General features: G+C 36.5%; 1 protein-coding gene across 1 annotated transcript in view; it reads right to left on the minus strand.

Moving 5' to 3' along the window:
* Positions 1-27,910, minus strand: part of SLC44A5 (solute carrier family 44 member 5) — a 126,359-nt gene that overhangs the window by 20,796 nt on the left and 77,653 nt on the right. The window contains exons 6-16 of the mRNA XM_037132819.2: positions 26,576-26,704; positions 25,454-25,514; positions 21,316-21,439; positions 19,826-19,909; positions 16,446-16,558; positions 9,623-9,754; positions 4,180-4,279; positions 2,102-2,194; positions 1,558-1,645; positions 804-1,066; positions 199-293 (exon numbers count right to left, since the gene is read on the minus strand). Of these exons, the coding sequence (XP_036988714.2) occupies positions 199-293; positions 804-1,066; positions 1,558-1,645; positions 2,102-2,194; positions 4,180-4,279; positions 9,623-9,754; positions 16,446-16,558; positions 19,826-19,909; positions 21,316-21,439; positions 25,454-25,514; positions 26,576-26,704 (1,282 nt within the window). The remainder of the gene's footprint in view (positions 1-198; positions 294-803; positions 1,067-1,557; positions 1,646-2,101; positions 2,195-4,179; positions 4,280-9,622; positions 9,755-16,445; positions 16,559-19,825; positions 19,910-21,315; positions 21,440-25,453; positions 25,515-26,575; positions 26,705-27,910) is intronic.

Below are 27,910 nucleotides of genomic sequence, written 5' to 3' on the forward strand. Positions count from 1 at the left end.
ACTGCTTCTCTTCCCTGTCCCCTTTCATATCAAATCCTCACCAAGTCCTGTTGGCTTTACCTTCCAAATATATCCACCACCTGGCCTCCTCCACTCTCATTACCCTTGTTACAATCATCATGTTTCCTGAAACAACTTGTCCCAGTCTGCTTTTCCCAGAGGTCAGGAAGTCAGAAAAGATGAATTCTGGAACCTTACCTTTAAGACGTTTTTCCAAGTATTCTAGGGTTATTCTAAACATTTGAATTAACGCAAGAATTAAAGATCCAAATGCTAGGGATCCCGTGTGATATCTGGGCAAAGATAAAGTGAGAGTAAAGGTTAAAATATCTTTATTATTAACTAAAAGGATGTTAGTCAAACATGTTTTATAGGTAAAAGGGAAGTGCAGAATGACTGATAGCAGACTCCTATTCAGATTGACAAAGGTTTAGGGATTTTTAAACCATACATACATATTTTGTCCTTCAGCTACCAAATTAATACTAATAGTCTCTCAGCATAAAATAGGATATTAGAGCTGAGCAATGGTATGAGAAAGCCAAGTTAATCCTTAATCTTTAGTATAGTGCCCTTCCCTATCTCTAGTAACCTAGATAATTGTTTTTAGATGAATACTAGCCTGGGTAGAGAGTATAAAATTGTGGCTATTAAACCAGACAGAGCCAATGAACATCCATGACTCTTCACTCATACCCTTGAGCTCATATGTAGTTTGCCACTTGAATGATAAGCACAAAATAGAGTTATAAGTATACTAAGTGGAACTTGGAAGACAGAGGTAGGGGCAACATGGAACTTACCGTATGGCTCGTCCAAATGCAGTGAAAAGTGGATGTGGTGGGATGTCATCAGGCTTTTTCAAGGCCCAGTAATAAGAAGCAAAGGCACCAGCAAGGGCACACTGGCCCAATGCAATGACAAAGTTTATAAGCCAGAGAAAGACAAATAGATTGAATATCTGGAAGGTAGTGATATGTTGATGGTACAGGCTGTTTCCACCATAGAAGGCAAAGTTACACTGAGCACCAGGGCAAGCTTTGGAAATTTCAGTTGTGTTAAAAATCTGCACTCAGAAAAAAACGTGGATAATATTGTATTAAATGCTATTCCAAGATAACACCCTCCTTGCCTTCTCCTTTTGTGTAGCCTCCCAGTTGCATGTCCTGTGCTTTTTCTCTGAGCTCCTGCCATTTTCCATCACATCACTTTATATAATTCTTTAATGAGCTCTGGAAAGTACACTGTATCTTATTTTCTATCCTGTGTTCATCCCTCTTCACTCCCTTTAGTTTCACATTTATTAGTGCTGTTGTTGATGATGCCTGCTTCTTGGATATATGGTAAGACAAATGAGCTCAGGAAATAATAGAGTTTTCTTTCTATTCTCCCACCACTTCCTGTGTTTTTCTGCTAACACCTGGCCAACTCCCCCTTCTCTACCGTGATCCCTGTCAATACACAGGGTCTCGATTTCAGATGATTGCTCCAACCGCTAGAGGAAATGGAGCAGAGTTCTGTAGTGACGTTAAGTAAAAGACAGTTCCTTTTACTGACCTCTGGGTTACAGGTTCTATTTTCATGTTTACACTTTCCGTCTGGGGTTACGATTTTGTATATGGGTACCCCTGATGTAGCCAAGTAACTGAGTAAACTCTATTAAGGATAAATTATTTGCTGGTGAGTTTAAAATACACAGACGTGAAAATAATGCAAATAACTTAAAATTCCTTTGACAGATTAACTTCAGAAAACTTCTAATCTTTTAATAATTTTTCCATTCTTCAGGCCCAGAGTAATATAACATGGATCAGCTGCACTGAGAAGCCCCTTAAAAACAGTAAAATATATTGAAGCTTTTTAAGGTTATTATGAGGGAGAAGTACCATATATGAAGACAAAGTAAAACAAACTCTGCTATATGATCTAGATGAGGGGAAATTTAATTAGTACATTGAAACTTTTTTTAAAGCTTAGCAGGGAAAAAAATCATGTGTTTCTCTAGGATGTTCCCAATCCCCCAGGATGAAAAGCACTGCGGTCCGGGGTCCAGAACAGGGCCAGGGACCCGAGGCTCAACGAGGGAAACATGGAAGGATACACCGCCGTCACGGCCCAGTAGCTAATACAGATCGAGAGGAAAAAGAAGGTTAGAACTGGATACATTAACGTACTTGGAACATATCCAATGGCTCTGAAATAAAACAAAGAGTTGAAATTCAAAATGATCCAGTGTTATTTCTCAATTAAAGTTTTATTTGCTCGAACTAGAACTGAGCCATAGACGGAATTAATTCTAAGAACAGTAGTAATAACCATAGACTTTTTTTTGCTGATCGTGCTGGCGTATACTTAGTCATTGAATTTTATTTATTGTAAGTTAGAGACATTATTTCAATGCTCATGTTTGGTTCCTGCCCAGATTTCCTCAAACTCTCCCCTTTGCATATTCTGACTCATAAATACTCGATATTGTATAATCATAAAATTTCTTCCTTTTGCTAAGATTCTTAGACTTTAAAATTGGAAAAGATCTTAACAATTATCTGATCAAATGTGAGAATCCCCCCCCAATTCAGGATCTTCTGCACTGTCTTCGAAATACATTCATAAGGCTCTGGTGACCACATCGGTTGGCCTTCTCATATAGCACAACTTATTCTATTTCTTACCAATGTGTTAGAAATTTCTTTCTTAACTGCCTGCCTACAATTCACATCCACTACCTTCTGGAAAAGAAATGACCACCTTTTCAACACAGCAACACTTCAAAGTAACTCCTTTTATTCTGCAGAATAATCATTCTTTTCATATTTCCTCATGAGACGTGGTTTCTGAAATGGTCACCATCCTAGTTGCTCTGTCCCGAACTTCTTTTGAATGTTCTTTTCAGCATATGATGCTGGATGAAACCCAATACTGTTTGACTTAGCTGCTGAGGACTCTCTGAAGGAACTATTCCACTCCTGAGGAACAGACACACCTTAGATACCTTTGGAAGTTGTCACCTTCTTCACTTCACTGAGCTATGCTGTTGTCTCCTTTCTCCAGATGCTGCTGGTATAAGTGAATTATTGAGCTTCCCACTGTCTACCTTGTATTCTTGCACCCGTTTACTTCAGCTCTTATTGTCCCTGAAGCACACTATCAACCCGTCACAGCTGTCTTGGCCCTTTGTACACACACACGCACATGTGCATGCGCTCATACATATACTTAAAGGCATAGCACTGGGGCACATTACAGTGAAAAGCACAATATCATATTATTTTAACAATCCAGAAAATCAGTAGTTTTCCACGGCTAATGATAGGGCTTCAGTTATTGTGGGAAGGAGAGTTTAATTTGACAAACTGCTTGTTAACCATTTGAACCATGGGCTTTGGTAACACTGTTATAGTATAAATGACAATTTTCTTAAAATAATTCTTAAAGACTGTTTAAAGTAATTTGGTCTTTAACAACTTAGCGTCTGTCATTCTAAATGGAGAGCATGGTCTGTTGTCTTTATAGTAATGCTTTCTTTGTTTCTTCCATGCATTATTCAAAAGTTTGAAGTATTATCCTGGAGTGACCTTTTGGAATAGTTTGGAAACTGTAGTTGTTACTACCTCCCAGCATGAATTTATGAAAAATTTAGTGTTTATTTTATAGTATTTTTAATAAAATGGCTCACAGTATAAAATGTTTCTGAATTAAGAGGTATGGATACAAAATATATATTGATGCTGCTAGAACCAATTATTCTTTCTATTGGCAAAATTTGTCATTCATACAGAAATGGTAATAGTAAATGGTAGAGTCTCTCGACTCTAGAGAATTATGGTGCTTTAAAGTTCTGCAAATGGTCTGAACCATTAATATTAACATATGACTCAGTATGGGAATAATAAAACATATAGTATAACTTCATTACTTACTTTCACATGTTATTCTCCTAACATACCTTTAGTGCTTAAACAAGTGCTAATATGTAGACACACCGGTTTTAACATTACCCAATGATCTCTAAGGTTTTAGGGACACTGAAGAACATGTTAGCATGACCTTTCTGGTAACTGGCAATTTAAACTTGAACAAGCCTTCTTGAATAGAAAGCAGCCTGGGGCATCTACACAACAGGCAGGGGCTGATTGGACTGACATACACACTCGGTGAGTGTTTCCGTTGGGGCCTTACTTGCTCCCTTCCTTCAGCAGGGCTATGGAGATGCGGATCCGGTTCCTAAGGAAAATCAGCATGAGGATGACAAGCACTTCCAGGATGCAGAGTATTACCACTTTAAACAGAAAAGAAAAAATTAGTGTGTGATACAAATCAACCTGAAAGACAGACTTTCTCTGCAGAAGTTATAAACGAACTTCATGATTATTGCTGCCGATTCTGACACTTGACAGTTTTAGCCAATCTTAGAAATTTACTTTCAGAACCTTCAAGAAATGCTAAGGAATCTTGATTAAAACCTTTAGCTAATTTCGAGCTGTTCAGGTGGACAGGCTTTGTCTATGGAAACATTTCACATCATCTGTAGAAATAAGAAAACAGGCAAGGAAGGAGGATGGGCTGACTGCTTTAGGCAGCTCTTAAATGTTTCACTTTTCCTTCACTGAGTAAGAGAATTGCTACAGAAGACAGTTTTTGTCTGCCCTGCTCACAATACCTCTTAATGAACTGACCTGGCTATAGGGCCTTGGCAACCCCCTTTTTCATTTTGTGACTCCACACTCGTGGCCCCCGACAATGGTATCAGGGTTTAAACATAGCCCAAGTTGTCTAATAGAAGTCTCAGAATTAGAATTAAGGTATTCCAGGTCAGTTTTGAGTTCAAGTTTATATACCTCTTGAACTAAGAGTTATACAAACATAATAAACTGCATCAAAACCATCTTCATGAGGAGTAAATAAATCTGTAAAGAAAGGATAAAGTTTATGTGTGTAGAAAGAGAGAGAGCAAGGAGAGGAAATCTTGGGTCCTATTTGGCCTTTGTTTCCTGGATTTAGCTACACTTTGAAAGCCCAGCTGCTTTCCTGTTTTATTTTTGAGTTTCATGAGACTTCTATATTCCTGTCAAAATACCTCTGCCCTGGCCCCAGCTTGCTCCAATTTTCTTTTCTTTTCTGCTAGTTTGAATTAGTTTCTTTTTACCTGAAGCCAAACAGTCCTAATTACTGATTTCCTCAATTCTAAAATAAATACCTTTAACTTAGTATCTTCTTAGGAAAAGTAAAGAAATCCTTCATTAAATAGCCATTCATTAACTATAAGATGCATCCTGACTTCAGAGATGTTCAAAAGTAAACAGGAATGATTTGAAAATTAAGGAAATATACCACTGCTAATAACAATCTAAGATTACAAAAAAACTTAATGAAAAGTTAATTAAATTTCTGCCTGTGAAAGAATCCATTCCATAGCCTGCTTCCAGGATAGTTATTTTGCTGGTGCACGAACACGTCCACCGCTAACTGCCAGGGTGCGACCACTGAGACCCACCCATGCTTCACCACATGTCGTTTAAGATTTCCAAGTAAGCAGAAATCAGTCAGCCCAGACATGTGGGAGGATCTCAGTAATGTGCCATCTTGCTACTCTGTCTTTTTTTTAGTTAAACTGTGCATGTATGTTTATATGCACATTTGATTCTCTTAAAACAGAAAATTGAGCCCCAAATCATAAAGTATATAGTCATATTACGCTAAACTCATTATCTTTTTTTGGATAAACCTAAGAATATGAGATATACTAGAACTGCTTTATATTTTGAAATTGCATTGATAAGAATATTGCCTATCAATCGTATCTTTATAAAATTACATATTCAAAATGGTAGTATTAGAGAAATTTAAATGCCTTTTGAATTTACATATTATAGTCCTTCTTTATGTTTGAATAAGAACAATAGAATTTTTATACATATTTTATTTTATTATTTTTTTAATGATTATGCTGTTACAGTTGTTCTATTCCCCCCTTCATTCCCCTCCACCTTACCCCCCCATCCCCACCATTACCCCCCTTTAGTTTATGACCACGTGTCTCAAGTTCTTTAGATTCTATATTTCCCATACTATTCTCCCCCCCATCCATTTTCTATCTACTGTCTATGCTACTTATTTTCTGTACCTTCTCCCCCCTTCTCCTCCTCCCACTCCCCTGTTGCTAACCCTCCTTGAGATATTCATTTCTATGTTTCCACTCCTGATCTAGCTGTCCTTTTAGTTTGTTTTTGTTTTAGGTGTGGTTGTTGATAACTGTGAGTTGGTTGACCTTTCACTGTTCATGTTTTTTTTTAACTTCTTTTTCTTAGGTAAGTCCCTTTAACATTTCATATAATAAGGGCTTGGTGATGATGAACTCCTTGAATTTGATCTTATCTGAGAAGCACTTTATCTGTCCTTCCATTCTAAATGAAAGTTTTGCTGGATAGAGCAATCTTGGTTATAGGTCTTTGGATTTCATGACTTGGAATACCTCTTTCCAGCCCCTTCTTGCCTGTAAGGTCTCTTTTGAGAAATCTGCTGACAATCTGATGGGGACTCCTTTGTAGGTGACTGTCCCCTGAGCTTTTGCTGCTTCTAGGATTCTCTCCTTCATTTTAATCTTGGCTAATGTAATTATGATGTGCCTTGGTGTGTTTCTTCTTGGGTCCAACTTCTTTGGGACTCTCTGAGCTTCCTGGATTTCCTGGAAGTCTATTTCCTTTGCCAGATTGGGGAAATTCTCCTTTATTATTTGTTCAAATAAGTTTTCCACTGGTGGCTGTTCCTTTCCCCCTTCTGGTACCCCTATAATTCGGATGTTGGAGTGTTTAAAGATGTCCTGGAGGTTCCTAAGACTCTCCTCATTTTTTTGAATTCTTGTTTCTTCACTCTTTTCTGTTTGGCCATTATTCGCTTTCTTCTGGTCCACTCCATTGATTTGAGTCCCAGTTTCCTTTTCATCGCTATTGGTTTCCTGTGCAATTCCATTCATTTCAATTAGTTTAGCCTTCATATATTTGTCTAATTTGTGGCTATAATCAACCAGTTCTGTGAGGATCCTGATCACCAGTGTTTTAAACTGTGCGTCTGAGAGTTTTGCTATTTATTCATCGCTTAGATTTATAGGCTCTGGGGTTTTGAGATCTTCTTGAGCTATTTTTGGTCTGTTATGAGGAGCAGAGGGCTGGGTTGTGACGTTATATGTGGAGGCGGGGTCAGAGCGGGGAAATGGCAGCCCCCTCTGCTATTTCTCGCAGCTGGGTGAACAGCAGAGCCTTAGGTTGGTCACCGGGGCAGTGCCACTTAGGTCGCTGGATTATGACGCTGTATGTGGAGGCGGGGTTAGAGCGGGAAATGGTGGTGCCCTCCTCCACCGCTTGCTGCTGGGGCTGCTGGCTCTCATCCAATCGCCCACTCCCTCGCTTGTCTATCCACACGAATGCTGACCACAGTCAAACCGCAGCCCTGCTCCCTCGCTGTTTCCCCGCGGTCGCTCGCTGAGTTGCCCACCGGGTCCAACCCTGCGCCTGGATTCCACGCGCCTGAGTGTCTGATGGAGTTTTCCTGTGCTACCCCGCTCTGCCAGCTGCTGGTTTCGCCCCTCTTACAGGTCAGGCTGAAGAATTTGTTGTTATCAGACTTTCGAAAAGTTCAATTTTCTGTGTTCTGTCTGTGTTTTCTATTGCTATTATTTAGTTGTCTCTAAACTTGGTTGTGTGAGGAAGCACTGCGTCTCCACCTATGCCTCCATCTTGGCGGAAGTTCCTCCAAACAATAGAATTTTTTAAGACCTTACAGAGAAGCTAGTATACCATAGCTTCACAGAGGAGGAGATTGGGATAATTAATAACAGAAATAAGAATACAACCATCTCCTAACACAATTCAAGACTCATAAAAATATCATTGCGTATATAACTCTGCTTATTTTCAGTGTTTCTGTTGATGAGTGTAATCACATGTATGTACTTGTCTTGGGGGCCTAGAATATGGTCCATACACAGTGCAAGTAATCAATTCATGTCTGATAAATGGGTTGTAAAAGCTGAGGCTCATTTGAGAAAAAATTAGTATTTCTAGACTTTAAAATAAAAGAAAGCTCTGCGTTTTCCTCAAAGCACATTTTTTAATTTCCCAATAGCAAATTCTTATCATCTCAATGATTTTTGTATCAAAGCACCTTCAGAGACAGCAGTGGGTGACCACAGAACCTGTAACTGAGATTCATCGGAGAGTAAAACTAGAGGTCACAAGGCATAATGGATGGGATTTGTCGTCTTTAGAAATGACAGCTAACAGTAAGAGGATTGCTGAGCAGATAAGAAATCACTTCCAATTCAGGAAAAGTGATTACATCAGGATGGTAGCTCCAAGATGTCTGATTTTTAGAGTTAAAAATGGCTGTAAATGAAATAATTCTTCTGCAACATATTTGAAAAAATAATGTGTTTGTTTTGTGAAGAGAACTAGTCTGATGAGAGCAAGGATTGGGTCTTCCGATCCAGCACTATCCAAGGAAAAGAGAACCACTGAATTCGGTCAACAAGGGCATCTGGCGGGGCTGGCTGTGCAGAAGGTCAGGTCAGCTAGCTTGGCATGAGCCTGAAGAAAACAGCTCTCAAAACTCTCTGAGGCCCTCTGCTAAAAAGGCTCCTCATTAGTAGCCTTGTGCTTCACAGGCTTTGATCCCAGGAAATCGGTGTCCGACACAGGATATGTCTGCATTCTGATCAGGGTGAGTGTAAAACAAATAGTGTGTCTGGTGGCATAAAACTGATAGTACAAACAAATAAAATGGCACCCTGGTGACATAATGTGAGCCTGGACCCGAAAGCCTGGTGACTTTTGGTTGAAGTGACAAAATCAAGTTTTCAAATTTATGGGGATGGAACTGTCCCTGGAATTATGATGCTCCCCAAGATATCGACCCCCGTGCAGCTCTGCTGGGCTCTCTTGCCAGGCTTCCCTGAACATGTCTCACCTGGCTTTCGAACTTCAACCATATGAAGATGAATTTTCTTTTAAAGCAACACATAATTAGAGATTATTTTTTAAGACTTGATTAGAGAACATGAATCTCTGTGAATTGCATGGAATATTAAAATAAAACCATTCTAGGACTATAGGTTTAAAGCCATCTCTGAAATCATCTTGATTTAAACATTTTGTTAGGCTTATCCTTAACTAATTTGATAACCTGAATAAAGAGTTCAAAATACAAATTTATTTTAGTGACTTATTATTCTAATTCCTATAATAGAAAATTTAAAATTCCTATTATAAAAATTGTTTCTTATTTTTTGTACTTTTTAAAAAATAAAACAAGTTAGAAATATCAAGCACTGTCTCCTTTTACAAAACCTTTCTTGGATATCAGTTTAATGGCTATCAATATCCACACCCAAAATATTTTAATTTGAAAGTTTAAAATTATTGTAAAATAATGTTTTCTTAGGTTCTATAATAGATTCCGCTCAGTGACTTTTCCACTTACTAGTAGGGTCAGAAACACATTTACTTCAAGGATGTCAGTAGCACTAACTGTGTTTAACAGGTCACACCAATCCAAGCTTTCCTTCAGACAGAAAGATGCTTTCTCCTTATTACAATTTTAACAAAACCAGTGTTGAAAATCCACTCACTAAATGCGAACCATGTTTGTCTCAGTTGGAAGTACGTGCTTATGTTGGTCCGAAACCCGATGTCATAAATGGTTAGGTGAGAATTTGGGTGCTCCCGAAGGCTGTTGTACTCCTGGTGACAGTGCCAGATTCCTTGAAAAGGAGAGAAAAAGACTCATATTAAATGTTATTTTCTGAAATATAAGCTATTCCCTTATCACACATGTTTACTTATATTTGACCAGCATGATCATTTCTGCAAAAGCAAGATTCATATTTACATAGAACATATTTTATGTTCATCTAATAGCCTTAAACATGCTACTGTATTCAATATAAATGTTTTCAGCATTTGTCTGGATGCCTGTGGCAACACTTGGCTTTAAGTTTCCTTTTAACTAGAAACAGCTTTAATGTCCATCTGTAGGGACTGGTTAAATACTTGCACAGTGGAATACTATATTTCCATATAAGAAGGAAAAAGACTAGAGTGATATTAAATAATTTCTACCATATTTTGTTAAGTAAAAGAAGCAAGCTACAAAATGACATAATAAATATGCTGTAATTTGTATAATAAGAACAATCTTTGTATATATTTTCTTATACACTCATAAAGTATTTCTGTTAGGAAACATAGAAATGTAATATTTTGCGCTTTCAGGGATGGAACATTAGTGACCTGGGAACAGAATGAGAAGGAAAATTTTAACTATATAAATGTCATACCTTTTGAAATTTGAAGCACATGAATGTACAGTCAACTTAAAAAGTAAATTAAAAAATTCATTTATATTGCAAAAAAGCCCTTTTCCATTTTTTTATGGTGAAATCATGTATTGGTGGGATTACCTAAAGCCTATTCTTACCAAAGCTTGTGTCTAGGCAAGGCAAATATGGACCAGCTGCATTTCCCTCCAAACTCTGTATTTCAGACTACATGATGACTTTTTACATGGTCTACAAGGTACTAGTAAAAATTACAGTTAAGAGGCCCACCCATTTTAATGACTGCTGGATCTGGATTAGGTCTATTGGAAATGTTCTGGTTTTTTAAACTAATGAAATTTTGTTTGGTTGGTTGTTTTTTAATTTTTTTTAGACATAAGGTGAGGGTGAGGCCAATGGAGAGAAAAAGCTGGACTAGAAAAGACACTTGTTTTTCAAAAAGATATGACAAATTTCTTTCTTTCAGGTCCTGCTTTCCCAGTGTATTTAAATTTTTTCCTTTAAAATATTTTATAAAATATGTGATACATAAAAATTACATGCAATACAGAAGTAGGTTTAAAGCATAGAGTAAAATGAACACATATGAATGTATCACTTAGCTGAAGATTTTGCTTTAATTAAACAAATTAAAATTTGTTATTCTATTCTATGTTCTATCATACCTATTTGCCTCTTCCTGACAAAGAGCAACTATTCTGGATTTTGTGCTTATTATTCTATTTTAATAGAAAACTGCATTGAAATTTTCCCCTAAGGGAGATTTATATCTCATACAGATTTACCATGCATTGGCTTATTTATTTATTCTTGTAGTACTATGAATTTTGAGGATATTTCTTCAGATGTTTATGTATTTAGAATTGGTATATCTTATTAGTGAATCAGATCCTTTTTATAACTAATAATGCTTTTTGTTCTAAAATCTATTTTGTCTGATATTATTATAGCTACTACAGCTTTATTTTTGTTAATGATTGCTAGTGTCTTTTTATCCATGTCCTGATTGTCAAATTCCTTATGTGTTGTATAACTTTAATAATAACTATAATAACTATCGTTATTATCAACTATAATAACTATAATTATACATTAGTTATTAACTATAATAACTAATGTATAACTATAACAACATCCCTCCAAAAATTCTATGACTTCACCTCCTACTATTCTCCCCTTCACTCAGTATACCCACCCACACTAGCCTTCTAGCCATTTCTCCCACACACTCCTATCTTTGGGCATTTCCTCTAGCAGTACCCACTATCTTGAATTTTACCCTTATCTCCAATGATAATTCCATTGCCTTTGTAAAGTGTCTTCTCAGATCTGTTCTCAAAAAGGCCTACTCTAATGTTGCCCTATCATGATACACTCCAATCTCCTTTTACCTGCTCTGCTTTTTATTTTTACCATAAAAATATAATTTTCTAATAGATACTTTGCTTAAGCTCTAAGCATCAGGATAGCAAGGACAGTTGTCTGATTATTGTTTTGTCTCAAAAGCCTAGAAGAGTACCTGTACACTGTAGCTGCTCAATTAATATTTGATAGATGAACAAATAAAAGACTACATGACTAGATATGGATGTCTTTTCCCTTGTTCTTGCTGGTATAATTAGAGCTTCTTGAATCTCTGAATTCATATCTTTCATCAGTTCTAGAAAAATATCATCCAATATGTTTCAAATATGACTGATGTATGCTAGGCCCTACTCAAGTTATCCTTTACCGCTGTCCTCTTGTAACATTTTGCTGTAACTTGGGTAACACAGAGTATCTTTCAGTTCATTAATTCTCTAATTTGCAATGCAACTTAACAATTTTATTTTAATGTAAGAATTTTTTTTTATTTTGAGCAATTCTATTGGGTTCACTTCATGTATGTCCAAACATCTTTGATAATTTCTGATTTTAAAAAATTCTATTCTTAAACATTTTATACAGTTATTTCATGTTTTACATCTACTAATTCCCATATCTAATTTCTTAAAGACTGCAATGTGATGTTTACAACTTTTTTTCTCACAAAAGATCATTTCCTTGCATGTTTAATAATCTTTGATTGATTGCCACTCCTGCTTTATTCAGCTTAATCTGTGGAGACCTGGTGATCTGAATTGAAGATGCATTCATCTAGAGGGGAGTTGTATCTGTGTCTGGCACAAGCCAACGGGTACTACCAGACTGGGGCTGCTTTAGGTGATCTCCAGGATCTCAAGCCTTACTCAAGGATCGCCTTACTCAAGCAGGTTCAGCTCGGCCCCACTGCTCTGTTGCTGGCTGTGCTCTCCAGCTCTTGCTTGTAGCACTCACACAGGCTGCTCAGCATTTCACATGCGCCTTCTGCTCAGTGCCCCACTTTCTTAGCTCATGGGTTTAATTTTTGTTTCTGTAGGGAGATTGTCCTCATTTTCTGAAATCTCACCAAAACAATACCTTATATAATACAATACAATATTATTTTTATGCCATTATGTATTAGCAAGCAAGCCCTTCAGACTAATTAGTTCCTTCATAATGGTGGTTGTGAAAGTCTCAGCAGTGTTTCACGGTTTTTGTTTTTTTTTATACTGCTTTATTGCTTTGTCTCTGTCTCTTTCTCTTTTTAAGACATCATTCCTGGGCTTCAACTCCTCCTTCCTCAGTAATATTCACAAATAACAACAGATATTATTTACTCAACAATTACCATGTGGTAGGCAGTTTTCTAAGTACTTTATGTATATTATTTTTTGTAATACAGATTCTTACTATACAGTTGAGGAAACAAAATTAAAGAGACTATGTACTTGCAGAGGATCACATCATTAACATGTAATGAGTCTGTAATTGTGCCTCTTCAGTCTCCAAATCGATGCTTGCAACCAATGGCCTCTCCTGTGTAACTCCTAACTTGTTCTGGCCAAGGAAAATTGTTCCACTGCTGTTCATGGGCATTTGCCCACCGATAGCCTGACTTTTTCTCTGGTTAGTATAACACATCCACATTGTTCTCTGCCCTAGTGAGTAGACTGCTGTCAATAGGAAATGGTTAGATTCCTATGATATATCACTAGTCAGTTTCCTAAGACAGAAGCAGGTGTCAGTTACACAGTCTTATTTACTTACCCTTCCCATTCTAGTTGTATATTTCTCCACCCAAATGAACAGCTTCAAGCTTACTTGCCACCCCATGAATTGCTGAGTTAGCACTATACAGAAAGTTAATAGGAAGCTAAAATGCCTGGCTTTACCTGTACTTTTTAGACATTAATTGTCTTTCTCCTTTTTTCCATTGTCAAAGTTGGACTGTAGGCAATTGCAGATTCCCTCTTGCTTGTTAAGACAAGTCAGTGAAATCAATAGCAAACTTACTGCCTTTCCCTTCTTGATAATAATAAAGGAGTGATTGAATCACACGCTCAGGCTTTATGTTGGCAAACAGCAGAGGTTATTTTGAGCTCCAAGCAGAAACACACAAAAAAAGGCTTTTAAACAAAAAGGTTTCTTGAGAGTGTCTGATTAAGGGACAGCAGTTTTTCCAATAGACTGACACACCTCTCTGCGGGCAGCTGCACAGCAGGAGCAGATGAGGAACACCCTAAAGACCAGAATGGTTGTCTAGAAACTCACTACCATTACCCAGAGTGCTTACCGTGTTCCAGGCACTGTTCTAAGAGCTTCATACTCGTTTCATTTAATCCTCACAATCTTGTGAGATGGAGATATTATCGCAGTGATGTTATGGATAAGGAAACTGGGTTTTACAATCATCACAAAACTTTCCCAAAGTTCCCCAGTTACACATTATGGAACAAGCTGGGATTAGAAGTTAGGCTAACTACAGAAGTTGGGGATTCAACTGCACTCAAACCTCCTCCTCTCTGGACACCATCAGTTTTCTTTATCAATGAGTCTGTTTCTGTTTTGTTGTTGTTGTTGTTCATTTACTTTATTCTTTGGATCCCACATATAAATGAAATTATACAATATTTTCCATCTGTATAATTTATTTCACTTAGCATAATACCCTCTAGGTCTATCTATGTTGTCACAAGTGGTAAGATTTCATTCTTTTTTATGACTGAGTAATATTCCACTGTATATTATTTATCCAATCTTTTATTGATAGACATTGGGCTGCTTCCATATCTTGGCTATTATAAATAATGCTGTAATGAACACAGGGGTGTTTGTATCTATTCAAATTAGTGTTCTGAGTTTCTTTAGATGAATACCCAGAAGTTAAATTGCTGGGTCATAAGGTTCAACTGCATTCTTGTACTCATATGTGTAAAGCTCTTCTTTGAGTGGCAGAAACAGAAAATTGTTATTTTTGTTTTTTTAATTATATTTTATTGATTATGCTATTACAGTTGTCCTGCATTTCCCCTTTGCCCTTTCTCCACCTAGCACCCTCTACTTCCTCAGGCCATAGTGACCCCATTGTTTATGTCCATGGTCATGCATATAATTTTTTAGACTATTTCATGTCCTGTACTGTACTTTACCTCCCTGTGGCTATTCTGTAACTACCAATTCATACTTCTTTTTTTTTTTAACAATTTTATTTATTTATCTTTAGAGGGGAAGGGAAGGAGAGAGGGAGAGAAATATCAATGTATGGTTGCCTTTTGTGCATCCCCTGCTGGAAACTGGCCTGCAACCCAGGCATGTGCCCTGACTGGGAATCAAACCATGATCCTTTGGTTTGCAGGCCCACGTTCAATCCACTGAGCTACACCAGCCAGGCCCAATTTATACTTCTTAATCCCCTCACCTCCTCCTCCATTCTCCCATACCCCCTCCTGTTTTCTCTCCACATCCATGATTCTGTCTCTGTTGTTGTTTGCTTAGATTTTTTAATTCAGTTGTTGATAGGTATTTTTTGCCATTTTGTTGTTCATAGTTTTGATCTTCTTTTTCTTAAATAAGTCCCTTTAACATTTTATATAATAATGGTTTGGTGATGATGAACTCCTTTAGCTTTTTCTTACCTGGGAAGCTCTTTATCTGCCCTTTGATTTTAAATGATAGCTTTTCTGGGTAGAGGAATCTTGGCTTTAGGTCCCTGCTTTTCATGAGTTTGAATATTTCTTGCCAATCCCTTCTGGCCTGCAAAGTTTCTACTGACAAATCAACTGAGAGCTTTATAGGAACTCCCCTGTAGGTAGCTACCTTCTTTTCTCTTGCTGCTTTTAAGATTCTCTCTTTGTCTTTAACCTTTGGCATTTTAATTATGATGTGTCTTGGAGTGGGCCTCTTTGCATCAATTTTGTTTGGGACTCTGCTTTCTTGACTTGTGTGTCTATTTCCTTCACCAAATTAGGAAAGTTTTCTTTTGTTATTTTTTCAAATAGATTTCCAATTTCTTGCTCTTTCTATTCTTCTGACACCTCTATGAAGCAAACATTGGATAGTCTCAAGTTGTCCCACAGACTGCTTACACTATCCTCATTTTTTTGGATTCTCTTTTCTTTTTGTTCTGAAAGGAAGCTGTCCTAAGTACTATACTGTTTCTTGGGAGAGACTTCAATTGCTTTTTTAGGGTTCACATTGTACCTGTACTGTTTTGGAGGGGACTGAGTTGGTGAATGGAGTTCAGCCTTGAAATAAAGTTAATTCTGCATCTAATAAGTGTAATTTAGAATGCTTGCCTCTAGAGGGTGATGCATCATTATGGAGCATTGGCTAATTATTAACGTGAGTGACAGTACCCGGATTAAAGGTACTTATTTGAAAAAGAAAAATAGATCATGTTTCGGTAACTATGCAGACATGGCCTCTTATTAAATAAAAAGTTAAAGGAATAAAAGAAGTTGTCTGAAATGTTTTTCACTAACCTAAAAAGGATTCTTTTTACTTCTGTCTTAGTACCCATGAAACATTACACCAAAGGTTGCTGGAGAAAAGTAGAATATATTGAAAGCACTTTTTTTCATGATAAAGAACAAAAAAGTTATAGAGACCATGTGTGCAAAATTAAATAATTGTTCTAAATTTAACCCCTTTTTGTGAGAGCAAAAAATAATTAAATTTGCTACAAGAAAATGTTTTCTGCACATTGATAATTGCAACTGAAAAGAAAGAAGCAATTTTGACATTTGGTGATTTTAAGAGGGGTAATACCTACCATAACCTATAATTCCAATCACACCCACAACAAAGACCCAGAAGAGTAGTCCAGCTGTGAACCTCAGGAGTAGCAGGAACATCCAACTGAGGAGCATGGCGATTGTCAGGCCGCTGGTGGAAAAAACACAAGACAAACACAGGGTCAAGTGTACCAAACATAACATAATGAAAACAGCAAGACAACACTCTTTTTCTCTTAAAAATAAATCTCAGATTATTTTATTTTACCTAGCTATAGAAACATTTATAACATTAAAAAGTATGAACAACGTTCTGTTAAGACTTTGTATGGAAGAGTAGGACCATCAGGGAATTTATACATAACTCATCTTCAGGTGCCAAGCTAAAGTGAAGGCCAGTGTCAACCACTGTTCAAGGAAAGACACTATTTCTCCAAGCTACAATTTTGGACTATCTGCCCAAGTTGCTATGTTCTATTTATTTCCCTTTACACTTACCCAATAAGTGTTAGACTGCAAAACCTATCTATGATGAATGTGTGCTGTTCTACCTACCTGGTGACTAATGAAAGCCTTATGCAAAATAACTGTCAAGCAGTAAGAGAAGATTCTTAGGATAGACCAAAAAACAGGACCTGTCCTACACAGATCTTGAACTCAGGATTTTTATAGACCATTTCACTATGGACTAATTATCTCTAATAGTTTATAATATCTGGCATCACCAGATATCTATTTCAGGTTCCCACTGATCTTTAGGCCACTATTTGGAACCATGGTAAGGCAGGCTTCTGTGTCACGTGGGCCATGTGACTTCATCAAGCAATCAACAGCATGACTATTTTCCTTCAGTTTAATTTCTTCCTGAAGTTTGAGTGAGCTAGTAGAGATACTTCTTTCATCCCACTATACCCAAGTTAAAGTTATATTGGATTTCTTCAGGTAATTTTATCAAAGAGAACTCATTAAGATTGGAAATTTGGCTGATGCTTCTTTAAGAACCAACACCTCTGGTGCTATCTGCAAGTTTCTAAACATAGCAACAGATAGAGCCTGGTAGTTTATTGGCTTTATTGCTTTATTGTCTTCAAGTGTTATCTTTATAACCCAAATCAATCAGTCTTCCTTCCTTCCTTCCTTCCTTCCTTCCTTCCTTCCTTCCTTCCTTCCTTCCTTCCTTCCTTCCTTCCTTCCTTCCTTCCTTCCTTCTTTTCTTTCTCTTTCTTTCTTTTTTTCTCTTTCTTTCTTTTTCTTTCTTTTTTCTCTTCTCTCTCTCTTTCTCTCTCTCCCTTTCTTTTTTCTTTTTAATTTTTATCTTTTACAGGATTACAGATACCCTCATCCTCTCCTTTGCCCACCTTCACCCGGCCCCCACCCCCTTCCCTCAGACCATCACCACACTGTTGTCTGTGTCTATGCGTCATGCATATATGTTCTTTGGCTAGGCTCTTTACCTTCACAAATAAACAGAATCTTAATAATTACTGTCACCACATTGATAATAGCATGGTATCAAAGTAGCTTCTCAGGTCATAGTCTTGTACCACCTATGGTTTTAACTCCCTAAGCCATTTCCTTTTAAAAATCACAAATACTTTGGGTGGAGGGAGTGGTAGGGAGAAAATGGAGACAACTGTAATTTAACAACAATATAGTAATTTAAAAATTAATAAAAATGAAAAAATAAAAAATCACAAATACTTTAATGCTTAAATATTCAATATGGTTAAAAGATGATTCTATTGTGTAGTCCAAGGGAAATATTTACAAACATCAGAGAGGGGAAGTATATAGATGTTTATTCTCTGTATTTTATTCTTGCAAAAAATTCTACCTGAATAAACTAAGTCACAGCATATCAATCTTTGGCTTTATATTCATTAATTAGACTAGAGCAGAGAGTTGAAAATAAAGGAAGGTGCTTATGTTCTAGTGTTACGAGTGGGGCCAGAGTGGTGAAGAGGGTTCCAGTGTGTGTGCTGAAAGGGAGGTGGGCAAGAGAGTCCGTCATAACATATGCTGCTTCAGACAAGAGCGGAGAAGCCAAAATAAAAGAAGAAACATGGAAATTGTGTAGTGATATTTGGGTCCTACAACAGGTGATCCAGTCAACTGTCAAGTCTAGACTATAATCTCTGCTATGGAGATATATCCTGAAATCCTAATATGCACTGACAATAGTTACTGCAGTCATTTAAGACAAAGCATTGAAATCTCATAAAACTAATTTTGCAGATCTAAAAGTTAATACTATTTTACACAAAATTTGACTTGATTAAGCATCTAAAGGTTGTATATATCTTTCTTATTCCCCTAGTGTTTTTATAAATGTTTAAACTAACATTTTCAATGCATCTTCTATATTCCAAGAACCATAATAGAAGTTAGGAAAATGAAGATGACTTATACATAATTACCATGGTAAAAAATTCATAGTTTATCAGAAGGAAATAAAACACAAAATGTTCTGTGCTATGTAGAAAATAGGTATGTATGTGTATGTGGGTACAGGTGTGTAAACACCCCCATGGGTATGAGGAACATGGAGGGGGAGATAACTAATTATATTTGCAGAAGTCAAGTAAGACTTCATAAATGACATGAAAGCTGATTTTAAATAATGAGATAAAGTTGCCTACGGCACAAGGAATGATAATGTTAGCAAAGAGAACAGAATATGCAAAATCATGGGCATAGTATTTAATGTGTTTAAAATGTAGGGTTAATTAAAAAAAACTTGGGGGAGATGAACCTGAAAACTTAAGTCCGGTTAGGTTGTAAATGACCTTGTCAGTATCTAAAGAAGTTTTCACTTTATTCTTTCATCAGTAGGAAACCATAGATGCTTTTAAGACCCAAGAAGGTGACACAACAGCCAGAGAGTAATGATATTCTTAGATAAATCAAACACATGTGCCTCTCTGGTAGTGTGGCTGCATTCTCAGGACTGCAAATCTTATGTCTGAAAAATTTTAACTTCCTCCTCTCTTTACATATTTTTTCATAAGCAACCTTTGTGGATGATAGTAATAAACATTATATGGAAGAGACATATTAAAAAGGTAAGAATAATCTCTTGGAGTCAATGAAGAACAAATGGGAGAACAGACCACAAAAATATTGCATCTACTAAAACATGTGGTGGGAAGCAAAGATACAACAGATGCTACCTTCACATAACCTGAAGTATATGTTTGTAGGAGTATTTTAAGATAAAATTTCTAGTCATAACTTTCTGTTAACACTGACATATTTCCAAATACCTTTGTTCCATTTTTATTCTACATGAAAAAGAAAATGGGAGGAACTGAGATCTGAGCCAAAATTGAATTCGTGATTATATAGGAAATTTGAAGAAAGAATTCTACAAAGACAAATCAGAATGAGGCTGGGGAAAACCATCTGTGTTTTCACTTACATGAGTATCCAATACCAAGTTGTTGCATAGTCTTCAAACACTCTCATTCCTATTGCTTTTGCACTGAGCATTTTATTCATATTACTAAGTTCAAAGAAGAGAAATATCAGTTATTTTTCAAGTACCACTAAACAGATATATTCCTGTTAGGATAAAAAGAATTTTGCAAGCCACCATCCAAAGCGTATTTGGAGAAACCATCTGTCAGCACGACTCCCTAGACAAAACAGTTCATGAAATGTCACTTTGGTAAACCTACAAAAGTGGCTGTATCTACACACATTAAAGATCATGGCTTTCAAAATGGTGAACAGATTCTTTTCTCACATAGGTGGCATGACTTCAATAATGTAGAAGGCTCACTATATGAAATGAATCTAAATGGAAAGATCAGTTTTTAACTTGCAAAATCCAGAGTCAAGAATGAATAAATGAACACCATCATTAATTCACCTTCATAAACCTTGGACAACTCTGTAGCAAGGAGGCTCATGGGGCACAAACAGAGGAGTGCATGCATCCTTAGTGTCCAGTTCGACGAATATCAAAGTGAACACACTTACATAACTACAACTACATCATCCCCTTTCCAACGTGCTCCAATTAAAATACTTTTCTTTCCCCAAAAGGAACCACATCCCAACTTTTATGATAACAATTTCCTAGTTTTTTAAAATTAGTTTTAACTTTTATATATGCATCACAGGATAATTTAACTTAGTGGTACTTACTTTCAAATTTTATTAATGGAATTATACTTGTATTATGTCACACAGCTTTGTATTTGTAAAGTTTGCCCATGTAGCTATGATATTTTAAATATGCAGAAAATTCACTATTCTATTTGGACTGCTAAAGTTTTTTTAAGAAAGAGAAATTATACTTTAGGATATTTTTATATCTCATTTTTAATTCAACAACTGAGCAATGCAATGATACTCTTGTGTGTTTTGCTTGTGCACCCCGGGAATCACATTTTCCAGTAACATGGAATGCTGGGATGTATACAGCCAGGGGGAACAGTGAATTCACTTCATTGCAGTTAGTATGTGGAAATTTGGTCCAGCACTGGAACAGCACTGGTCATCTCACCTTCCTTAAGGCTCTTTCCCTTAAAACATTGGGCAATTTCATTATTTCAGTCACATTTTAAAAATGCTACTTAAAAAAGCATAGTTTTTCTTAAAATTATGTCTATTCAAAAAGTAAATTATATGATGACCTTTTGGTACATTTCCTGATGTCTCTTTCTATACCCAATGATAGTGAAAGATTTAACCATTTTGATAAACATGGTTGTTCTTTCTAATTATTCTGATTTCTCCTTTCGATGCTTTTCTTCATGAACATATACCAAACTCCCCAATCCACAGGGACATGTATATTTCATAATACATAATTATTCCCATATGACAACCTAATGGAAGCTGTAGTCTTGGGTTCAATAACGGATGCATCAAAAATGAAAATGGGAATGTGAACACACATACTTGGCGGCTGCCCTGAGTTCCTCCGTGTTTCTTATCCTTCCCCTCCCATCTTCGAATGTGGTCTTATTTCCTACTGTTAAAATGCCATTCTTAGTTGAGAAGTCAGGGAAACATCTCCGAAAAACTGTAAAGATAAAATGGTGGTAATCACTTTTCTACTTTTTCCTACATGATGTCTTCCCTTTGTTAAGCTTTCAGTTACTTAAAACTAAGTTCTTGTTAGACAGTGTATTCAGCGCTTGGTGTAAATAATTGCCCATTATTTGATGATCAGAAAATTGTCTGTTCTAAGACTTACATAGAAAGCAAAAAGGTTGACCATCTAAAGTTACATTCTAAACTTGATTATTCTATACATGGTACATTCACAAAGTAAGACATACAGCACAGGTGGTAAAAAAATACTGATAGTGTATTTCTCATGGTAAACATATTTTTAAGTGCTTCATTTACTTGTATGACTGGATGAGTTTAGCTTTGTTATTTTTAAAAAATCTTAGGTACTTCTTGAGTGAATCCTTGAAAATTAGACATTAGTGAATAATTTCTTGGGAAATAAAAAACAGCTCAAGCTTTTGGTTCTACTAAGACAACAAAACTTTTATTTGTAAAGCCTCTGTAGTTTGTCTTCCTTCTACCTTTCTTGCTTACATGTTTTTTTTAGAGTTTGGAAATGGAAATACTCTAGCTATTAAAAATGTCCCATACTTTGTCTACTAGCACAGTTTCTGAGAAGAGTTACCTCCCTGTTCAACCTTCTATTTTGATTAAATAGAATCCTTAACGTCTTACAAATCTGTATTACTAAAAATATTTTAAACCCCAATTTTAAATAAAGTGAGAAAAGCAATCAGAAATAGATCATTTTTATATTTTTTCTTGCAGGAAACATGTTGGTTCATAAGCCCGGCTGGGAGCTTCCAGGGCATAAATCTAAAACGAGTCCCTCAATGTGGAGGGTAGGGGAAGGCTGAAGAAAAAGGCAGATCACTCCCGATTGGAAGGTGGCAGGTTCGGTAAGAAAGGGGGTGATGAGCCTTGTTTGGGGCAGCTGTATGATGAGTAGATTTTTGTACCCATCTGCCAAATATATATATATATATATCCCCTATAAATACATAATATATTTTATACATTGCCAGATAAGAACCAGAGGAGCCACCTCCATGCTAGTGAAACCGCCTGCTGACTCCTTAGGGCTCAGTGCAGAAGAAGAGACCGTCATAGCCACCAGGGGTAGAAAGCTGGGGAAGGGCATCAGAAAGATGTGACCTTTGCTTTGAACCACTGGCTGCACTCGGGGAATTGGAGTCTCCTCATTCTGTCTCTGTGCTTGAAGTGTGCTCTCTGCTTGCCTTTTCCAAGCTTGAAGCTGCCCCAGGACACAACCTTGAGCTAGAAATATGATGATGAGAGGATCTGGAGTGGATATGTGATACCCCTGTTAAGACCTTCTGTGACTGTGACTGACCCCAGTGAACGTCTATAAGTAAACTCTTACATTTTGGTGCATGGGAGCAAAGAATTAATTTAGAGGTTGTCCAAGACAAGCCTGCTAAGTAAGATCCCTTGCTTATTAAACCTAAATTTTTTTTCAGTCTCTCTCCGTCCTCTGTGCATGGCAGCTGGTTTCAGATTTCACTTGGGAACTTTCCCAGGAGGTGGTGACCCGAGAAAGCATCACAGATTTGCAAGGGTTCATATAGAGTTTAGGCCTAGACATATTAAAGCAGTTGATGCAGGAAAGGAAGAAATATGTGTTTAAAAAGCCTTTCCTGACTTTCTTGGCTGAAAGCGATCTCTTGACTACCTACTTCCATCTTCTGTAGCACTTACATTAACCTCTCTTTCTTTCCCCTCCCCATTCCCTGGCATAATGGACATTGTGGTCTCTACCAGCTGCTTCTATTCCCTCTTAACCCAATCATATTTCCATTTCCCAGCATTGCATGGAAATTATCTTCCCAGTGATCCCAAAGACTTCCTAATTGCCAAAACCTACAATATTTTTTAGTCTTCATCCTACATGGAACTCAGTAAGTATTTGCTGTTGAATGAGTTAACTTTCCTGAGTTTTTGACATGGTAGACAACCCATGTCTTTCAGAAATCTCCTTCCTTGCCCAGATTCTTGCCCCGATTCTCTCCTGCCCTCCCTCACCTTTCTGTACACTCTTTCCCTTTCCACTGCTTAAACATGACTATTCCCACCTACGGCGTTCCCCAGGTTTATCCTAAATATTTCCAGGCAATAACTCATCTAATCTGTTAGCTTCAATTACTAAATATGCTTATTATACATTTAGAGAAAATATGAAGGAAAATACAAAACTATACTAGTTCTAGCACCCACAATGAACTATGTTTTGGTGAATTTCCTTTCAGTTTCTCTCCAACAAGAAATTTTTCTGCTTGAGTTATAACCATACATTACTTGCAGTGCTTTCCCTTGCTTTATTTTTTTCTTTTACTATTACTCATTTCCTTATATAAACCCTGTAATGAGTAAATTTTATTAGCTGCATACTATTCTATTCAGTAATTATATTTAATCCCATACTAGGGGGAATCCACATTGATTGCAATGTATACCTTAATGTCTCCTTCACTGGCCTGTGAAGGACTAAGCTTTTTCCATTTCTGTATCACCAACATACATTTTATATTGTAAGATTTAACCAAACAGTACTTGTAAGGGCAGGGACTCTGTCTTATACTTTTATATCCATTTTATCTTCAGTGACTAATGAGTCATTTTTACTTTTTTGCATAAAAATTTGTAACACTATTTTCATCTACAGACACTGGCTGCCTAGGACTTCCTGGGAAAATGCAAATGCCTGCAAAACCTAGGTCTTTGCCTGGGTCTGTAATGACCCAGAGGAGAGTGACAGGGGTCTATCAGACACTGTGTTTGGTGGTACCTATTTCAGTTTTTGCCAGACTTTCTACTCAAACCTTATGAATAAATATTGACTTTCTTCTATTTTGAAAGAAACACACACTTACTGTGGAAAAATGGAGGGAAAAAAAATACCCAGTGTTTTGCCATCTCCAAAACAACCACTTAATATTTTGGCATATTTCTTTCCAATCTTTTTCTTTGAATATTTTTTAAGAGTTTATTTATTCACTTTTAGAGAGAGGGGAAAGGAGGGAGAAAGAAAGGGAGAGAAACATCAATGTGTGGTTGTCTCTTGTGTACCCCTAACTGGGGACCTGGCCCACAATCCAGGTATGTGCTCTAACAGCGAATCAAACTGATGACCCTTTGGTTTACAGGCTGGCGCTCAATCCACTGAGTCACACCAGCCAGGGCTGAATATTTTTTCTTTATTTTTATTTTAATTTACACATGCTTGTCATTCTAGTACATATGGAATTTTGCAGTTTATTAAACATTATAACATATTTATAGTTAATAATTCTAAAATATTTCATTTAATGAATATATCATAGATTATTTGAGCATTCTCTTGCTCTTGGGCATTACAGTATTTCCTTTTTCTTTCTTTTCATGAGAGGGTCCTATTGGATAACATTGTGGTGAACATCTCTATGTAAAGTTTTTTCTCTATAGTTAGAATTATATCTATAAGAATAAAAATGAGAGATTATTTCATTTTCTTCTAAACATAGTTAAATAAAGTTTATACATTTTAAAGATATAAGATATTGATTCTTTCAGGAGACATATAAATATTTTAAATTTCAAATTTTAAATATTTGAAATAAAGACAAGTATATGTTCTACGCTTACTTCCCAAGCAATTTTTGAACAGAATTTTGTCTGAATTCTGGGGTCAGTGTATAGGAGTATGTCTTTGTGTGTGCTTATGTGACTTCATAGAGCACCAAATAATTGATCTGATGGGGCTTTCAAAAATCACTTTTTAGTCTTTTTAATGTATATTTATGCAGCAAAAACCCGCAATGCACAGAAGTCCGGTGGAAATATCCCTGGCTAGTGTCAGGACATTGGGCTTTAGCTTTGGCTTCCTTCCTAATTAACTTTGAGATCTTGGGCCAGTCATAGGACAATTCTTGGCCTCAGTTTTACCCATGGTGAAATGAGGAAATTAAATTAAATAACTCCTTCACAGATTCTTTGTTTATAAGGTAAAATAATAATCACTTACAAGGTTTGCTTGGGAAAATCACCGTTGGACAGTCATCATCCATTACTATTTGTGAGAGAGTCTAAAATGGAAGGACGAGTACGTTAGCATTTTAAAGGCTTTGTGATGACAACTTTTACACCCTCAATATAGAAATTTGGTCCTTTAAACATTCAGTTGCATAATAATCTCTTTGTTCAAATTACCCCCCCTAATAAAACTAACTGTAAGATTATCTCACCCACATACAAATGCTCTGAAATGCCCTAAGTGCAATTAAGTCAGACCCACAATAATAAAACCAGACCCTCTGAAACCAAGGCACATCTTTGGAAGTGTGTATTTTTATCTTAGTTACATCCTAAATCTCTAATCCTTACATTTTCTTCTGGAAAAATAGCTCTTCTCTAATTTGAAAGCCATTAGTACTAATTTATACAATGAAGCTTTAGAATTCCCTTATAAATCTTAAACCTAGGTAGGGTTTGGGGATTTTTTTAAAAAAATAAATCATTATGAACTGGAGTTGGAAGTAAAATTATACTTGTTACTAAGTAGCCATTGGGCTTCATCATTGCATTAATGAAATGGTGGCAAAAAATGACATTAGCTCTTAACTCTTTTTGTAACTGAATTTATTGAGGTGACATTGGTTAACAAAATTATGGAGGTTTTAGGTGCACAATTCTATAATACATCATCTGTACACTGTATTGTGTGTTCACCACCCCAAGCCAAGTCTCCTTCCATCACATTTATTCCCCCTTTACCCCCTCTTTCTTATCTCTTCCAACCCACATTTCCCTCTGGCAATCACCATACTGTTTTCTGAGTAAGCTCTTAGCTCTTGACACCAAAAACATGCATCGCAGTAAAAAATTTGTTGATGTCATGGAAGAATTGAAGCTAATTTACCACACTTAATAATCTTGCATAACCTCCCAAGTCTACAAAATAATATACTGAAAATCGTATGTGTTTTTTGTATGTATATGTGCATTTGTGTACATTTTAACAGAATGGTGCATTCAGTAATAATTTCCTACATTTGGGAGCTCTTTCCAGTTACAAATGTTCATATTACACTTCAGATTAAAACAAAAATTAAATTTTTTCTAGATTTAGAAACTTAAACACACATACCTTTGCAGGCTGAGTAATGGGGGACTTGCAGAACTGGCTATAATATGTCCAAGACTTTTTGTTTATTTTGTATGGAAATTGCATTTCCACATAAGTTAAAAATTTTTCTGGGCACTTGGAGACACAGATCTGTGAAGGAAAGGAACATAATGGTAGGAAATGAGTTGAACAAACCAAGGAATTATCTATGAGATTAGCCTTCTAAATCATCCACCATGATAAAGAGCAAACACCATTTTCCATCTAAGGCACCAAATCAACTTTCTAATATTATTGTAAAAAATGAAATTTCAGATACTGGTTATCAGTCTCTACTCCTTGCCCTTTGATATTGATGTTCTGTTAAAAACAATAAGATGTTATACAATGATAGACTTACACATATTTTTAACTTCTGATTTTCAGATAATTGTAGGTCTACGTGCAGCTGTGAGAAATAACAGATTCCACATACCTTTCACCCAGTTTTGCCCTTTCACCCAATTTTGCCCTTTCACCCAGTTTTGCCCAACAGTAATAGTTTACATAACTATAGTATAATATCTCCACCAGGAAATCGATTATGTTACAATCCATCAACCTTATTCAGGTTTCACTAATTTTGCCTGTGAGTGTATATATTTTCAGGGTTAGAATCTTGCTTCCTTTCCTATGTTTGAATAAAGTGGTGATTTAAAAAGTTCCAAACATTAATAATTTATGTATGCCATTAATAACTATCAGTTCCAGTGAATTCTCAATAATTCTCAAAACATAATTGGGGTTTTATTACCATAAGAAACTAACAAAATGAGGGCCATTGGTGGCAATCAATCATTATTATAGTCTTTAGCAACACCAGTCAAATGTGGGCAGAGAGGTCACTGATGCAATTACTTTGCATTAACGAACTTTGGAGACCTATTAATGCCAAACCAAATCCCTTTGCTAGTCCACAGAGCCATTGTGGAGTGACTGAAATCCAATTAGCAACTCCACAGAGAGAAAGCAGATTCAGAAAAAGAAACATTCTATGGGTTTTGCTTTTGTTTGAAAAAAAAATCGTATTAAGTTGTAAGAGTTGCAGTCAATTCTTGTACATTCACTCCTCCACCTTTAGTGCCCCCTTGTGAAAGTGCTCTCCACTCTGACTTGCTCCATCTCCTGACTGTACAGTCTCCTAAAGATTCTTACTGGCCAGATTCTAGCTGGATCTCCATAGGCAGTTAGGTAGAAACACTGCCACTGAGCTCACACCTCATTTCCACCTTTGGGTCACGTTTCTGCTGTGCCCAAGAACATTTGGTGTCGACCTCAAAACTAAGGCAGAAGGTGGGTAACTAGATGAACACCTTT

The sequence above is a fragment of the Artibeus jamaicensis genome, unplaced genomic scaffold (assembly GCF_021234435.1).
Source record: "Artibeus jamaicensis isolate MK-2021 breed Jamaican fruit bat unplaced genomic scaffold, CSHL_Jam_final scaffold_1019, whole genome shotgun sequence".
In the NCBI taxonomy this organism is placed as follows: Eukaryota; Metazoa; Chordata; class Mammalia; order Chiroptera; family Phyllostomidae; genus Artibeus; species Artibeus jamaicensis.